The sequence below is a fragment of the Cyprinodon tularosa genome, unplaced genomic scaffold (genome assembly GCF_016077235.1).
Source record: "Cyprinodon tularosa strain WSP-4 unplaced genomic scaffold, ASM1607723v1 ctg675, whole genome shotgun sequence".
Taxonomy (NCBI): domain Eukaryota; kingdom Metazoa; phylum Chordata; class Actinopteri; order Cyprinodontiformes; family Cyprinodontidae; genus Cyprinodon; species Cyprinodon tularosa.
This window is the reverse complement of record NW_024039424.1, coordinates 29,349-47,778: the sequence shown is the minus strand read 5'-3', so window position 1 is coordinate 47,778 and position 18,430 is coordinate 29,349. Positions and strand designations below refer to the sequence as shown.

Below are 18,430 nucleotides of genomic sequence, written 5' to 3'. Positions count from 1 at the left end.
ATTGTACTAAAAGCTGATAAAGTACCATCCTCAATTATTGCGGTTAAAGTTTACTGAGATTTCTTTTGTTTTGCTTCTAAGTTGTTCTAATTCAATGCGGTTTAAGTTTTTTCTCTCTAGGACAGACTGGAATTTCATTTTATTCTTATGGAAGGATCTTTTAGTTTTCTCAAGTAGATGGCAGAGTTAAGATGCATGTCATTCTACATGATGGCTTTTATGTTATTCTTAATTTTTTGGAAAAGTACTGTGTGAATAGCATGTCTTTTTCTGACTAAAGTGGATTTTCAATAAATTCTACCTCCTCCAACCCCCCAAGTAAAGTAAAGTGACAAACAAAGACACTATTCATCTTGATTCTTTTTATGTAAAAAAGCAGTTGTCACTTTTCCTTTCCCATTAAATATGAAAAAGTATCAGACGTTTATCTAAGTACTTTTCTTATTAGTGAATTTTACCCATAATTAGTAATTAATTTGAGTTCTTCATACACTTCTGTTCTTATCTGAATTTATGTTTGGATTTTTTGATGGTAACATTTGAACATATAGTTATATAACACTTAGATGTTAACATGTTGGTTGGTTAGTTTACACATTTTTTCCTTAATTGAATTATTATGATGGTGTCTCATCAGGGTATCAAAGCCAGGGCAGAATGCCACCATTGTTTGCAAGGAGGAGACTCTATGAACAGCAGAAGATTGCTGTGCTGGTAAGTTGGAGTGTCATAGATTTTTAAAAAAGTGATTATTGGGCATATGAAACTTCTTTAATAATTCACAAATTCCCTTAAAATTCTAGGAAAAACCCAGGATTGTTTCACCTCAAATCGTCGTTCCTCGTCCCAGAGAGGTCCCAAACCCCATCCTCTCCAAGTGCTCCCAGCTCGGACAGAGCTGCGTGCCTCTGTGGGGCTGCTGCGGTCGTTGTGAAACCTGCCACTGCCGCTTCTTCAACGCAATCTGCTTCTGTCGGAAAGCCAAGTCCCAGTGTGGCAGAAAATTACCGAACAGCAGAAAGTCAAAAAAGAGACCCAACCCTAAAAAAACACTTGGCCTTTGAAAGAAATTCAACTGGAGGCATCAGCCTATGTGAACAGTCTAAATCAATTTATCCCTCTTGTAGAAGGAACCTGCTTAATTATAACCACTTTATGAACAAGTTTACATTTCTTAAAATATTTATAGGGCATCACCAGTAAAACAGCAGTTACATGTTATCCTTAATATTTGTAATACATTGTTATATTAGTTTAATGTCTGTGTTGGAAATGGTTCATTTATCGTAACGAGCGCTGTTAGTTAATTAGATGAATAAAAGACACTGCAAATTAATGTATTATAAAATAAATAAATGTGATTAATTCAGAGTGCTCATTCAATGCAGAAGAATTTTTTTATTTGGGCCTCTGAATGACCCGGGTATTGGGTGGCTGTTATGCATCTAAAGCTGTTTGCCAAAGGCCAACCCCAAAAGGAGAAGAAATGAATGGCACAATTAAAAAAGAATCAAGATGAGACTGTCAACCACAAAAAGGTGATATGTAATTATTGAAAAAAAAAAATTATTCTATCACCAAAACTGCTCCAGCTTGACGTATCATTTAAATGCAAAACATGTTGGGGGAAGTTATGCAGCTACAGCTGCTGGTATTACCGTAAGCACACTTAACCCAACCCATGCATTGCCGAATGTGGTAAACGACGGAGCAAAGCCACAACAGGAAGACTGATTAGCCATTCGCTAAAATTTTGTCTTTATTTGGGTACCATTAGCACAATAATGGGGAACCTGGACCTTCATCCTGTAAGGTACCTAATTTATCTTTGCTGCATATCTAATTGTAATCAACAAGTCACTGTACAGAACTTCATAGGCTATGTGGGAGCAGAGCTGCAAGGATTGCAGCCCTTGAGGAAAATTACCATAAATCCTCTAATATAGGCCTTTGTTTCACTCAGGTACATCTTGGTCCAGGCCATTATTGGAAGGAGGCCAAAATTAGAAGCAGGCCTCTATTTCTATTTGATCAGAAAAGACTACTAGTGGAATGAATAAAAACAACATTTTGTGTCTCTTTGAACCTATAAAATACTAGGTTCATTTATTGAAAACATACAGTTACCATAACGGTACAGTATACAGAACACTATTCAGACATCTTCTAGCAGATGCAATTTTTCTGCACGGCAATACAAAAAAAAGGCCAAACTGACTTGCGAAACAAAGTTTAAAAAAAAAAATGAATGGAAACTGTTCTGCCATCACAGCGAAATTTTATTTGAGGCAGGCTAAGTGGAAGTAGGCTAACACTATCTTATATTTCAAGGGAAATTCAGAACAACGAAGGCCAAAAAAATTCTGTCATTTTAACTCTGCCTGGTTACCACCAGACCTACCGATAAACAGGTTTGTCTTTCAGATCGGAACTATCACAAGTTGTTGAGGACTGCCCAGGAACATCGTTGGTTTTAATTATAGCCCCGGCCTGTATAAGAGTCTGCCCATTATTTACCTCCGCCGACAGCAAGACCGGCCGTATATAGAGACCCGGCCGCTAATGGAATATAGGCCAATATTAGAGGATTTACGGTATTCCCCATGACTGCTTAAGATTAAAATGTGATTAATTAGATTAATTGATTACAAAAACTGTAATCAATTACATTTTTTTACCACCTGACAGCCCTAATTGTAACCATTCTAAGTTGTTTCGAACACCATCAGTTCTTTATTGTTGTTTAAAGGGTTTTGACATATGCTTTTATTTGTATATGTACATTATTGCTAGAGATATGTTGTAATGTTCTAAAAAGGAGCTATATGGCTCAGGGTTCAATCTGAATTGGTTTTCTCACAAAATAAAAGAGAAAAATGTCCAAAAGATGCAAAAAGATGGTACTGAAACATGAACAAAACCAATATCTGAGTTTTTATATCCACCTCTTAACCCTTTTGTTGCCCAATAACAGCGTTATCGATACTTTACCTCGATCAAAGAGTGGGAACACTTTTTTGCATCCTTTAAATTGTTCTGCTGAGCTTTTACCTTCACATAAATGGTCCCATTGTCATGCAGCTGATCACCCAAGCGAAACAGACTGCATAGCTGGAAGGCTGCCCACCATAATAATTATCCCGCTATAATGTGGCTGTCACTTTTAAAAAGTACTGGTGATCTCATTCATCTGCTATTAAATGACTGACGCTCATCAGCCTTGAGAAAACAGCTCCTCATTTATGAGTAATAGAGGTAGCCTTATTTTACACCCCGCAGAAAACTTCCTCTACCATCCTGCAGAAAAACTACAAATAGCCAGGAAGAAATAATTAATCATTTCTATATTTTCAAATAGAAAGGAAAGAAGATAAGGTAAAACATTTCGGTTACATGCTGTCATCAGAAACCTTATCCAACATTATCAAAATGTAAACAAGGAGGCAAGCTTCGCTCACATCCTTTACGCTGTTGTCATAAAAAGGGATCATTTGGAAGACCTCAATCTGTTGTTGGAGTTTTCATTTTTCCTGTTCTTTCGTGTTTTAACCCCACAATAAATCAACTATAAAACCCTATTTCATTGAAGAAATTCCTGCATTGTGATCAGGGTGCTGTTCCCTCAAGGAGATTTACACATGGAGTTTGTTTTTGACGTTTGAAGATTATGTCCCATTAAAATTATGTAGAAAAATATTTTGTCTTTTATGTGCACATAGCAGTTTCTGTAGATTTCTGGCTCATTTTTTATCTCAATTTTCTGTAAAGCTTTTATATCTGGGAGTTTCTATCCCATTTCAGTTTCTCTATGATGATTAACAGCCTTTGGGATGTATTGTTTGGTAGAGAACAGATACAAAGTTTTATCTTAATCTTTTTTTCGTCCTATGACCTAACTAGTTTTTACACTGCAGAAATGTAAATCTAAATAAGAAATTTTTTCTTTGAATAAGTGCATTTTTTCTTAAATTTAGGAGACAATGGAAACAAGACAATTGACATACGTCTTATTCCAAATGGATATTATCTAATTATCTTATTTTAAGAGTAAAAATGCTCATTCCATTGGCAAAAAATCTTATTTACCTGCTCAATTAAGGCGAAATACACTTAATTTAAGATTTATTTTACTTATTTCCAGATCATTTTTGCAGTATACCATCAGTCTCGAACCCCTCACTTGAAGACTATTTAAAAAAACTTGTTTTGTTCTATGACTAACGAAGGTGGAAAACATAAAACTGAACAACTTTAATGTACCATGTTAGCTTTCCTGTTGTTTGATGACTCTTAATAAACTTACTGCTTGCTAATTTGCAATAATTTCTCAAAGGCAGGTACGAATTTACTCGTTTTTATACTAAGATGAAAGGCTGCAAATGTAGAGATGGCAAAAGAGCAAAGTGACTTGCTCCTGGCAAAATCTAGGTGTCTTGGCGGTAGCCCCATGGATAAATATCTGGTATGCCTCTGTCCAGTTTTCTCATAAGCAGCTCAATTTTTTTCTCCTAACTTTATTTACAAAAGGCTAATATTCGCCTTACAGAAACACATCCTGCTTGTTTTGGATAAGAGATTTCATTTCTTAGTTATGAGAGATAAAAACAGGAGAAAAACGGTGAATTTGACATTTTCTTCAATCACACATACTAATGATTTAGGAACTAATTTTATTGTAGTATCGCTTCTTGGATCATTCCAAAAAAAAGAAAATTAAAAACAATCCACTGGACTTTTTTTCAAGTGAAGAAGTTTCGCTTCCCATCCAAGAAGCTTTTTCAATTCAAAATGAAAAATCATTCACCTTAACTTTTGGTGCAAAATCAATATGATGCAGTAAGATGCAGGATGATGCAGGAGCTTAATATAAAAATATATATTTCACTTTCTCATATTCCTTTTTTTGTATGCTGTTTTTGAAGTAGAGTTCATATATAGAGGTAAATCTTAACACTAGAACAATGCAAGGTTGTCAACTCTAAACACAGAATGCAGATATTTTAACTATATAACACAAGGCAAGAACGAGGTATCGTCATGGAAATTATAAAAAAATATATATATATATGTATATATACCGTACACATGTATGTATATATATATATAAATATATATATATATATATATATATATATATATATATATATATATATATATATATATATATATATATATATATATATATATATATATATATATATATATACACACATGTATATATATATATGTATATATGTATATAGTATATACATATATATACATATATATATATATATATATATATATACACATGTATATATATATGTATATAGTATATACATATATATATATATATATATATATATATATATATATATATATATATATATATATATATATATATATATATATATATATATATATATATATATATATATATATATATATATATATACGATATATATATATATATATATATATATATATATATATATATATATATATATATATATATATATATATATATATATATACCGTATATATATATATATATTTATTTATTTTTTTTATTAAAAAACAGGTGTTAAAAATCATTAACTGTGTTTTAATGTATCTGTAGATACTGTATAATATAGACTTTTCAGCTGAGGTTTCATCAGTACTAACATTTAAGCAAAAAGTCCAGTGGATTGTTTTTAACTTTCTTTTTTGCATGCCCTCTAAAGTGTTTGGGATGCTCTAAATGTGCCCTTTTTTTTTCTTTTTGCCCCTGCCTATCAAAAAGTCTGTGCACATCAATGGAGCTGTCTAAGATAAGTTAGGATGCATAAACATGAATTCTAAAATGGATGTTATCAAAAACATGTTCTTAAACCCTTTGAGTGAGTATTGTCCGCTATCCTGGTGAAAAGTCTTTATTCAGGATTTCTTTCAATAAAAACCAGATCAAATCTTCCTTTTTTTTAATCTAAGATAAGAATCACATAGATACAGAAAAAGTTAAGCTTTAACACACCTTTTTTTTATCTGTGAACTCCTTATTTATTGACTTATTTCACCTGATCAAACCTAGATCTGACACTAACTGAACAGAATTTACTTTGGAAATGAATATTTCCATGTTCTAAAGTCAAAATATCTCATGTCATGATTGTTTTTACATCTATATTAGTAGATTAGATTACTTTTATTGCATTTAATACACTAGTATGTTTTAGATATTATTTACCACATAGCAATCTATGAAAGACATGAGTGCAGAGGGCTCCATGACTTAACATCCTGCAGCTCTGTTTTGTCCCTGAAGAACATGTGCAGAGAATTTTAATAGGTAGAAAATATGACAATGCCTGCCCAATACTAATACGAACCAGATGAAAAGCTGTTCCAAGAGTTATTACTTGCCTAAAGAAAGATAGAGGTGAATAATGACACAGCTGTAGATCCCACACTGATGAAGCCATATCATTTTCTACAGTCTTTTTTGGTACCTTGCCTTTTGTTCACAGTCCAGATGCTGCTGAGGATATAGTTTGTCTAGCTTTCCTGACATTGAATTATATACCCTCTAAAGTTTACACCACAAACAAACTGTAACTCAGTAAACCTCCAGCAGTAATATATCAATGTTTTTAATTCTTGTATATGAGGGCTTAACTGTTTTGTCTATGTTTTTTTGCTCTTTGAGGACATTTAATTCAAGCATACTTAATTAAAGTTTGAGTTATGTTCATTTTAATGTCTTTATTTCTACTGAATGGGGCTGTATTAATAGAATATTTAATATTTGGTCCCAAAGCCTCTCTTAAATCTGAAATACCAGATCATTGACAAAGGGAACCTGAAATCTTCTTTCAAGTTCATATTTAGTTGATCATTTTAGTATTTTGCCTTTTGTGGCAGGGCTAGGGTCTTATCTGTGTTATTACTTAGTTAAATCGGAAACAACCATTGTGAAAGGGAGTTTTTCCTCTCCACAGTCGCTACAGGCATGTTTAGTGTAATCAACTGTTTTTCCTTAGATAGAAAACTTTGAATCAATTTGACTGTATGATCTGGTGAATTGTAAAGGGCCTTGAGATGACATGTGTTGTGAACTGGTGCTATAGAAATAAGCCGATTAAATTGAATAGATATAAAGTCTTTTACAAAGGTGACCTGAACAAAAGCACTACTAAAAATGGCACATTTAACATTTACAATTTATGAAACATTGTGGTCATCTTTACATTAAATTAGAAGAAGTTAAGTAACATGTTCACTATGTAGTCAAATAAATACTCAGTCAAAACAATTTTCTTCTTGTTCAGGTTAAGAATTGCTTTAAAATTACTAAAACAAAGGAGTTTCCTTCAAATATTTCTCATTCTAGGCAGATGATCACAAGAAGACATTGGTGTCATACAGTAAACCTATACTAAAGGTTGTGTCAGTCTTGAACGAGCACTTTAAGAATCAAAGGAAGGAATAACTTTGTATTTCAAGGTAATAAGGGAATGAGAGAAGGTTGATCCCAGATTGGAAGCTGTATCACGTGTGGGAAATACATCGAACTACAACACGTTCACAAAAGTGCCGACAATATGCCTGGAAGAAAAAAAAAATCTGATATTTTATCACATCACAAATGATGCTAGAGACTATATATAAAAATTAATTCCAACTAAACACATATAAGGAGCTGTGTCAGAAAATACAACCATTCATCATCATATTGATCCATAATAGAAAAGAAAATAACATAAGAGGAAGACACCTTGTTCTTGTCTTGTCTTATATCTAAAATACCTGAATTCTGGAGCCAAGAGCCGGATTCAAATCCATTAATTGAGAAATACTGAAATGTCTTTTCCCTTAAATCAGCTTCATGAATGAAGAAATGTTGATTTTGCTTGAAAGTTGTTTGTTGTAAGTAAAATCTTAATAGAAATAAGATTTTAAAAAAATATATAATGATAGTATTCGAGGTTTGTGAAACATTTTAATACTGCTGTTGATTGTCTGAAGAGAATTTGAGCACTAAAAAAAGAACTAAAAAAAAAAGCTTAGCACTTCATGTTTTCATCCCCAAAGCATTCATATAAATTACATGTCAAGTGAAGAAAAAATATTAGAAACATAAAGATTTCCTAACACTGAAAAACCAAACATGGCTAAATCTAAAAGAAAAATCAGCGTCTCATTTTCAGTTTGTTTAGTATGAGAGCTAAAGAGGACTCATCAATCAAGAATAAAGTATTAAATTCAGACACTAAATCAATCTTCAAACCATGAAGGTTGGTAATAGTCGGAAAAATTCAGTCAATTTAGTCAAGATCTGATAAAACAACACAATTTATTTTTAGCCTTGAGATCTAATTTAGAATTGCTCAAATGTTGCAAAGTAATATGAAAGAATTGTTGGATCTTATTGAGGTGCCTGCTGGGGCAGGGATCCAATGGCATAAATCACACTGGATTCATCTTAGAAATTTAAACTGGTGTTTGATTTGTTGTCCCTGAACTAATCCTATAGTATCTCATTTTACAACAGAAGGAAGAGAGAAAATGCAGGAAATTAATTTCTATCGGGAAAAAAAACATCTGTCCTTTCAGACCGACACAAATGTATGGCTTACCGTAGATAACATGGGATCTACATATACAAACTCTTAAAGCTTAATGAAAAAGGGACGCACAGAGGTCCTTACTTTCTAGAACCACTGGAGATTTATTTTTTTTGCAATATGCAATATTTAGGTAAATCAGCTTGTAACTAAGCTTCAATAGGATACGCTCATTAAAAACCTCATGAGTGCCGACTGAATTTCAAAAACGTTTTTCAAGCATGTTTTTTCAAACAGGAAATTTTTCATTCGACCATACAATTGTAATCGGGAGGTTGTCTTGAGAGGCTCCTGTATACCATAGATCCTCAAAGCAGGACACATGAAGAGGCTGAAACTCGGCCCGATCCAAAAAAACCACTCACATGACTGGAAAATTGGCACAAAAAGGCAAAATCCTCTCCCAATCGATTTCTCCCCAAAGGCCTGTAGTTTTTCCCTATGGTATATTGTAAAGTCTCTTACAATATTGGTCTGTCGAAAGACCAGGCATTATTGGAGCGAAAGCTCCATGTTTAGTCTTATCTTAATATTGATTTTTGTTTGCAAGATCGTATCTTTAAGTTTAAGGCAACCTTTGAATCAAACGCAGATTAACTTTCCTGAGGTATAAATGGCTGAAGATTCTTTAAGGTTTGAATGATGGTTTCTGAACACTTTATGAAGTTTAGAAATCTAGCCTTTTCCTAGGGTTGGAACCCCAATGCTTTAATGAGTTTTTTTTTTTTTCCATTCTGTAAATAAGAAAATCTAGGACAAAATCTAACTGCTCAACATACCTACACTGCAAAAAATTGAAATCTAAATGAGTCATTTTTTCTTGCAATAAGTGCATTTTTTCTTAAATTGAGGAGGTAATTGAGACACTTTGCCAATGGAACAAGACAACTTACATTTAAAATAAGAAAACACAATTGCATTGTCTTATTTCGAGTGCATATTATCTAATTATCTTATTTTAAGACTAACAATACTCATTCCATTGGCAAATTATCTTATTTACCTACTCAAATTCATGGTAAATACACTTAATTTAAGAAATTTTTTCTCATTTTTAGATGTTTTTTGCAGTGTAAGACTCTCAATGCGTTAACTAATTTCCACACACACTGTATGAAACGATCTAGAAATAAAAAAAAATTTCATAAATTAAGTGTATTTACCCTTGATTTTAGTAGGTAAATGAAAGTGAAAAGTGAAAAGCCCTCTGGGAAACTCCTCCAACTCCCATTGTCATTGTGACACAGCACACACAAGTGTGGCACTGCACACCATGAAATTGCAAATGAGATAGTTTGCCAATGGAATCAGTATTTTTACTCTTAAAATAAGATAATTAGATAATAGTCACTTCAAATAAGACAATGCAATCGTGTTTTCTTATTTTAAATGTAAATTGTCTATTTCCATTGGCAAGATGTCTCTTTTATCTCCTCAATTCAAGAACAAATGCACTTATTTTAGGAAAAATTACTTATCAAGATTTTGATTTTTTGCAGTGTGGCCGCTCAATTGACATCCTTCCTAGAGATTCTTTTTTCCTTTTGGCTGCCTTTTTTAATATCTATGAACCTGAAATCAAAGCCATGAAAGATCAAATTCACTATCTGCTCAAATCATTCATCCCTCTTCATCTGTTCTTGGTGCTGTTTATTTTTCTTTTTTTCCTTAAAGACTGCATTGATTATGGAGTTTGAATCAAACAACAACTTTTCTCTGATCTCCAGTTTTAAATCTGTCTAGGAAGCCACCATCTTTACCATACCTGACTTTCACAATACCTACCATTAGGTATTTATGAATGTGTCAGGGGGTTAATGGAACACTGCTTTTTGTACTTAAACGGGACACTGAATATTTAGTCAAGCCTTTTGGGCAAACCAATGTACGTTGTATGTTGCTATGTTGACAACTGTTGCTGTGATTTGTTTTTCCGGGGACCTTTCTTTAACAAAAATTCATGGTTTACTAGATGATCCTTAGAGATCGGAAGTTTTGGACTCCAACATCTTTCTTCCAGGTTCACATCACATGAGTGACATATTTTGTCTTAGTCGTAGTTGGACGTATTTAGAGATCATCTGCTGCAAACACCACATAATATGAATAATACACATATTATACATAATATGATAATATGAATATTAGCATACCACTTTGCTTTATTTTGGACCAATTATCAAGTCATTAGAGAATAATAAAAATATTTAAATTGTTTGCTGACTTTATATGATGATGGTGCGGATGGCAATATGCAGCCTTTGATCTTATGTTTCTGAAATTGAGAGGTTATATGAAAATAAACTATTTAAAATATAAACAATGCTTTTCGATATCTGTGGCTCATTTGTTATAATTACATCATTTTATCTCTGCAAAGTAAATGCCGGTAAATATCCACCTAAATGAAAATAACCAATATCCAAAAGATTATTTCAAAAGAAATCTGCTCTGACAGTTTTATAGTACGATGTTATACTTCTGATTATATATACTAGTTAAAAGCTGGTTATATTTATACTAGTTAAAAGCTGTCAAGACTACATTTCTTATAAATAAATTCATATTGGCTAAATATTATCAATTCTGATGTTTTAGTTTAAAACTCAATTGTTTTAGTTTAAAGGTGCTATCTTCTTTTTTTTTTATTTACTACCTTATAAAACTGTCTTCACCCAGTAACAGTTATAACTATGTATACAGGCAATTATGTGAGAACAATTTCTATAGTTCTTAGAATTGCTACCTTTAGAGAAGAATCAAACTCATATCTGAAGAACAGCTGAAATGTTCAGTTTTGATTAGTCAGCAACCGAAACAAGACCATGTGGAAAATTCCAACTGTATCCTCTCCTCGCGAGAGGGATGGTTATACATGTGTTCGCAATCAGAACTGCAACAGGCTATTTCAGTTCTTTTCTAGGAAATTCTCAGAATCAACATTTGCTTAGGCAGCCAAAAGGGAGAGCAGTCGAGGCAGAAACGTCTCAGCTGATTCTCCCCGAGCTTCAATCAACTTTACTGTTTTTCTTACAGTTAGTAAGAAAAACAGATGGACAGAATGGCCTTACTTGTTTTTGTTCTGCATTCTCTGTAAAAGTTGTAGATCTTGGCCTAATTATGTCCCCTGTGGAGATATAACCAACTCTCAATGATCTTGTTTTTCTTTGCCCTTTCTTTTTTTTTTCCTGCATTGCTCAGGAAGGAACCTGAAGGTTTCATTCAACTTCTCCAAATGATAAAAATCACTGCCTCTAACTTATCCTTTTCACCGTTTGCAGACACATATTGGATTCCAGCCATTAATACATTTGACTGTTTAACTGTTACAGAGTAAATTTAAGCAGATACAGGCATATGTTAAAATGTACTATTTTGCTTAACAACGTCCACTCTAACCCCTATATAGAGCTCCATATTGAGTTACAGCATTTTATATGAGGGTCCGAATGTCTAGTGCAGAGGTCACACATTGGCGGACCCATCTGCTGGCTAATCAGGTCCCAACCTGATTTAAAACATTTATAAATTACCTCATGTTGTCCAACGACAGTGTCTAACTTCACTTCCGCTGCTTCTCTGGATAACGTGGTGAATGGTAAAGCCCTCTGGAACACCGGCACCAGGATACAAATTAGCTAATGAGCTGCTGTCAGTCTGGGTTGCTGCTGCTAGCCAATTTAGACACAGCAGGCGAACCTGTGGCAAGCCGGGCAATGGGAAAGAAGGAGCATATAGCCCACTTCTCTCATCAAGCCATAAAAAAGAAAGAACAAACGGTCAGTTCAGGTGTTTTATAAAATATGTGAATGAGTGAATTGTCTATACACTGCAAAAAAAAAAAAAAAGAAATCTAAATAAGTCTTTTTTTCTTAAATTAAGAGCATGTTTTCTTGAATTAAGGATTTAATTTAAATTTAATTTGCCAATGGAACAAGACAATTTACACTTAAAATAAGAAAAAACGAATGCATTGTCTTATTTGAAGTGCATAATATCTGGATACCTTATTTTAAGAGTGAAAGTATTAATTCCATTGGCAAATTATCTTATTCATCTGCTCAAATTAAGGGTAAATACCCTTAATTTAAGACATTTTTACTCATTTTGAGATCATTTTTCCAGTGTATGCCAAACTGAAAAATTCACAAAAACACCTTAGATCAGGGGTCTTCAACGTTTTCAAAGCCAAGGACCCCCAAACTGATTGCGAGATGGAGCGGGGACCCCCTAATTATATATATTGTATGAAATTGTGTTCTATCAAACTGGTCCTATAGTCACTCTATTACATATGGAGTCATGTAACAAAAGTAATTTCTCCCAGGGATTATTAAAGTATTTCTGAATCTGATTCCTGGTTGATGGGACAGGTGTTGTGAATGAAACGGTGCCCAGGTTTGAAGAGCTCCTGTGTGTCGCTGTATGTGTGCATTGATGACTGAAAGACATCTTCTGCTTTCATGTATCTGTTTACTACAGTGTGTTGAATTCATGTTAATGTGTATTTAAATACATTTTAATTAGTGCAAAAAATTGCAGGAGGGAATATAAAAAAAAGGAATCAACCAAGACTTTCGCGACCCCCATGCAGTACCTCTGCGGACCCCCTAGGGGTCGCGGATCCCCTGTTGAAGACCTCTGCCTTAGATTTTAAAATGGAAAAATTTTACTTTTTTTAAATTCAACGTATAACATGGATGCATAAACACCTAATTTAAATTCAGTGTTAAATGCTGTTTAAAGTAATTGATTATAATTAAAGATGTCTCTCGACCTTTACCTGTTGTTGATTTATACGGACCACGCTGATTTTTTTATTGGTTACCCCTGTTCTATGACTTTACTTCCAGATAGAGGAATCCAACCTGCACCATTCCTCTATAGGGATGAGTCCAAAATATGGTTAATGGTTGTAAAGTATGAGCTTATACATTGGGTCATTGGTTCGCTCATTTTAAGAAATGTTATCATGAGCTGTGCTTTTAAACCCTGCTGTTTTGTTGTACAGTTGGAGGTGTAGCTGAGAACAATGATGGAAAATATAATTCAGTGTTTGCCCACCTTAAGGAAAGGAACTGGGCTTAGAGTGTGTAAGATAGAAGGAGGAGACACGTCTGGTGATAAGAATACAAAGGAAACAGGGACATATGGCAGAATATAGCAGTTATCTGATCCAGGACTTGATTAGTCATGTGTTGTTATTTGCAGAAGTCAGGAAGGACTGGTTCATTTTTCATAATTTTCGTCTCTTCTGAGAGAGATTTGAGTTCATCAGCTGGGTCAGGTTTTACTAAGTTATCAGACACTATGTTAAATTGTTTGACTCGTTAGAAAAATACTCCCAGATGACAGTGTCAGGATCGTGGCACTGATAACTGGCTTAATTGCTCATTTCATTCACCTGTCTAATTCTTCCTGGTTTCTCATTACTGCCCAACTGATCCACCTGCTCCTGCCTCTATTTAAGCTGCTTTGACACAGCCATCAGTGCCTGATTATTATCGAGCCTTTGGTGTGAGAGTATTCTAGTGTAACTGATTTTGTTGTGATTGCCTGATCCTGACCCATTTTGCTTTTGGAGCTTTGAGCCCGCCTGTCCCTGTTCTGATCTGTTTGCCTGACCTACACTATATTGCCAAAAGTATTTGCTCACCCATCCAAATTATTGGAATCAGGTGTTCCAATCACTTCCATGGCCACAGGTGTATAAATTCAAGCACCTAGGCATGCAGACTGTTTTTACAAACATTTGTGAAAGAATGGGTCGCTCTCAGGAGCTCAGTGAATTCCAGCGTGGAACTGTGATAGGATGCCACCTGTGCAACAAATCCAGTCGTGAAATTTCCTCGCTCCTAAATATTCCACAGTCAACTGTCAGCTGTATTATAAGAAAATGGAAGTGTTTGGGAACGACAGCAACTCAGCCACGAAGAGGTAGGCCACGTAAACTGACGGAGCGGGGTCAGCGGATGCTGACGCGCATAGTGCGAAGAGGTCGCCAACTTTCTGCAGAGTCAATCACTACAGACCTCCAAACTTCATGTGGCCTTCAGATTAGCTCAAGAACAGTGCGCAGAGAGCTTCATGGAATGGGTTTCCATGGTCGAGCAGCTGCATCCAAGCCATACATCACCAAGTGCAATGCAAAGCGTCGGATGCGGAGGTGTAAAGCACGCCGCCACTGGACTCTAGAGCAGTGGAGACGCGTTCTCTGGAGTGACGAATCGCGCTTCTCCATCTGGCAATCTGATGGACGGGTCTGGGTTTGGCGGTTGCCAGGAGAACGGTACTTGTCTGACTGCATTGTGCCAAGTGTAAAGTTTGGTGGAGGGGGGATTATGGTGTGAGGTTGTTTTTCAGGAGCTGGGCTTGGCCCCTTAGTTCCAGTGAAAGGAACTCTGAATGCTTCAGCATACCAAGACATTTTGGACAATTCCATGCTCCCAACTTTGTGGGAACAGTTTGGAGCTGGCCCCTTCCTCTTCCAACATGACTGTGCACCAGTGCACAAAGCAAGGTCCATAAAGACATGGATGACAGAGTCTGGTGTGGATGAACTTGACTGGCCTGCACAGAGTCCTGACCTCAACCCGATAGAACACCTTTGGGATGAATTAGAGCGGAGACTGAGAGCCAGGCCTTCTCGTCCAACATCAGTGTGCGACCTCACAAATGCGCTTCTGGAAGAATGGTCAAAAATTCCCATAAACACACTCCTAAACCTTGTGGACAGCCTTCCCAGAAGAGTTGAAGCTGTTCTAGCTGCAAAGGGTGGACCGACGTCATATTGAACCCTATGGATTAGGAACGGGATGTCACTTAAGCTCATATGTGAGTCAAGGCAGGTGAGCAAATACTTTTGGCAATATAGTGTATCTTCTGACATCTGCTGGATTCTTCTTGTGGGCTAAATCTAGGTCTGCCTTCTGACTTCAACCTGGATTATCCTGCCTTCCTTCGTCTGCTCGGGTCTGATCTCCTGTCAGTTCTGCAGCCTTCTAGGCTTCAGTTTCTGGAACTCTCTGGCAGCGTCTGCAGTGTCTTGTCGACCAACAGGCTGGAATCATCCTTGTTCTCTGGGCATGGACTGCACTGCCAAACCTGGTTAGTGACTCACAGGTTCGTAATCGTCCTCCGTCAGATTATCGTGGTCACTAACCTGTGTTTCTCTCCTGTAGAGGTTCTTGCCTTAGATGCCCTAGTCGCTGATACACCAAATCTGCAGCCCGTCGTTTCAACACTTTTAAGTTATCCCACTGTCTGTCTTGCCCGAATACTGGGTCCCTCTGTTCTGAGTCACAGACAGGAGAAGTTTGAAAATGTGTATTAACAGTTATGAGTGATGATGAAGCAGGACCAGCTTTAAAATTATGATTCAGAAGACACAGTTTCCAAAGTAATGAAGGACACTGGTGAGCAAGGAAATGAGTAATGAAAATGTGAAAAGAGAAGGCTTTCTGATGAACATGATGATTTTTCTATAGAGAATTCAACCAGAGCTCTAGTGATTGTTCAGTGGATCCAAAGAACCCTGGTAAATGAAGGTAAGCAAGCAGGTGGAATGTAGTGATAGCCCTAGAAATGACCTCATTGTCTAGTCCAAATGTGGGTTTTTGTTGGAGAGTTATCAGTTCTGGTTTTGAGTTAAGTTTTGATATCGTGGATAGTAAAGTTTGTATAGAGTTTTGATAGTTTTAAGAAAGGTAGATAGGGAAGGGAAGAAAAGTTTGGAGATTGAGGAAAGTGAGGAGAGGATAGAGAATGTAGCCAGATAGGAAGAGAAGCAGAAATAGATTATCAAAAACTAATGAAAAACTTGTATTTCTAAATAAAAATAAATAAAATATCATATTTACAACCTCATTGCCCAAGTAGAAAAGAATATCCAGCGCTCTCTTCCAAATCCCACAAACATTTTCGTTGTCTGTCTCCAAAGGCCATGCCATTTTGTTAAAGTGACAGGGAAAGACACAGCCTACCATATATAAATGTACTTTTGTCAGAGCATTTATACACAGCTCATGTTTAAAAATATTTTATGATATGGTGAATAATGACCATCTCCGTGTGCCCTAAATTATAAGAATACATGCATATTATTGACTGTAATTATAAATTTGGCCACTAGGTGGATTGATGTGCAAATGTAAAACCCTTAATGAATGAAGCATAAAAAGGATTTTTAATGCCAACTGAACTTTTCCTTGAAATCATCTCTTGTTCCTTTAGGTAATCTTTGACAGACCTTATTTTATGTGGTTTGACTGCAAAATAAGACTTGATAATGATTTTATATCTTGTTTTTATTTTATCTTTGCATAGATGGATTTGTTTTATATATTGTTTATATTATTTTTCTATGTTCTCTTGTCTCTCTTCCGGAAAAGTTCTATCAAACCCAAAAACTGATTAGATAGATGAACTTCAACTTTGCTCAAGCTGTCAAATAAACCCTGACTTACTGATAAGGGAATGCAGGAAAAGAAAAAAAAAATCACAAACATTTTCTAGTTGTAAGAACCCTCATATTTGTTCTATCTTTCCTGCTCCTTGGATCCTAAGAGAGGTTGTGTTTGAAAAATATCAACCTAGTGTAAAAATGAATTCTATATATCGTGTTATGTGTGTTAAAATTCTCTTGTTTTCCTCCTTCAGATATAAGTTAATCTCCAAACCTTAGGGAATAGTATTTTTGTATGGCTTGATAAATGAGTTTAGAGTTATAGTAACTGGATCCCTTACTCCCAACCAATGCCAAGGCCTGCCTTTCAAAATAATAAGACCTTCTTTTCCATAAAGATCCTATGGAAGTGTGTTTGTATTTATTCAGATGCATTTGAAGAGTCTTAGCACTTATTTCATGGCTTTTCTCTCATTGCAACTACCAGTACAAAAGCACTTCCTGACCCCAGCTGACAGTATTTCCAGTTGCAAACTTTAAAACAACCCTGAGGGTCTGAGGAAGAGCTTCAAAAAGAGTTTTCTAAAAATTTGCTAATTTGGTTCATATTTTTTCCCATTGACAATACTACAGTAAATCAGAAAAAAATACCATCATATGTGGGGTTTCATAAAGTTATATTTTGGAAGCTGTTTTAACAATATACAGAACTTTTTTGTTTAGGATTTATTTATAGCATCACAAAAAACAGATCTTACTAAATGTGTGATAACTTTGATAACAGATAAATGAAAGTATTTTGAATTATGTATTCAGTTTGCTGTTAATAAATGCAGAAAAACAATATTAAACATTAAACAATATTAGTTGAGGTTATGTTGCACTAAGGTGTCACAACATGAACTGTTTGTAAAAGCAAGCATGGGTGTGAAATGGTGGAAAATTATGTATTTCAGTACAGATAAACACTGCTTTTTTTTCTGTTTTAAAAAGTATAAAAGTAGGGATCAGCATGTTGAGTCAGACTCAGTTAGGCCTAAAAAGTACCTCAATAACAATCTGAAAAAATACATGCCACATTTTTTTTATATATGTTTTACCTTGTGCTATTCTCCTTCCACAATATCAATACCTAGGAAAATATTCCATACTATATAAAGTAAGATACCATTTTCAATACCACTGGAACCAAAGAAATTAAAATGATTAAAGGGAAATTGGAAAAAGTCACCTTTTTCAATCTCACCATGTCAAATTATTGCACAACACGACCACAGATGCTAGTCAAATACATGTGAAAGTATGAAATTAACAAAAGTAATAATATGCAAACAACACCTGTTTTTGGTACTAATATCATTCCAGTATCGATATTTTTCTACAGCAACAAAATACATTGTATTTAGCTTTATTATAAAAGTACTATAATTTAACAGCTCAG

General features: G+C 34.9%; 1 protein-coding gene across 1 annotated transcript; it reads left to right on the top strand.

The window, feature by feature from the left end:
* Positions 1-633: 633 nt before the first annotated feature.
* LOC119771500 (agouti-related protein-like) lies at positions 634-1,387 on the top strand. The gene is made up of 2 exons (XM_038267531.1): positions 634-714; positions 804-1,387. The coding sequence occupies exons 1-2, from the start codon at positions 658-660 to the stop codon at positions 1,062-1,064; spliced, it is 318 nt and encodes a 105-aa protein (XP_038123459.1). The 5' UTR covers positions 634-657; the 3' UTR covers positions 1,065-1,387.
* The last annotated feature ends 17,043 nt before the right edge of the window (positions 1,388-18,430 follow it).

Excerpts from the sequence above, each read along its gene's own strand:
- LOC119771500 (XM_038267531.1), top strand. The coding sequence starts at position 658 with ATGCCACCATTGTTTGCAAGGAGGAGACTCTATGAACAGCAGAAGATT. Across the intron at positions 715-803 it reads AGCAGAAGATTGCTGTGCTG|GAAAAACCCAGGATTGTTTC; the intron begins GTAAGTTGGAGT and ends TTAAAATTCTAG.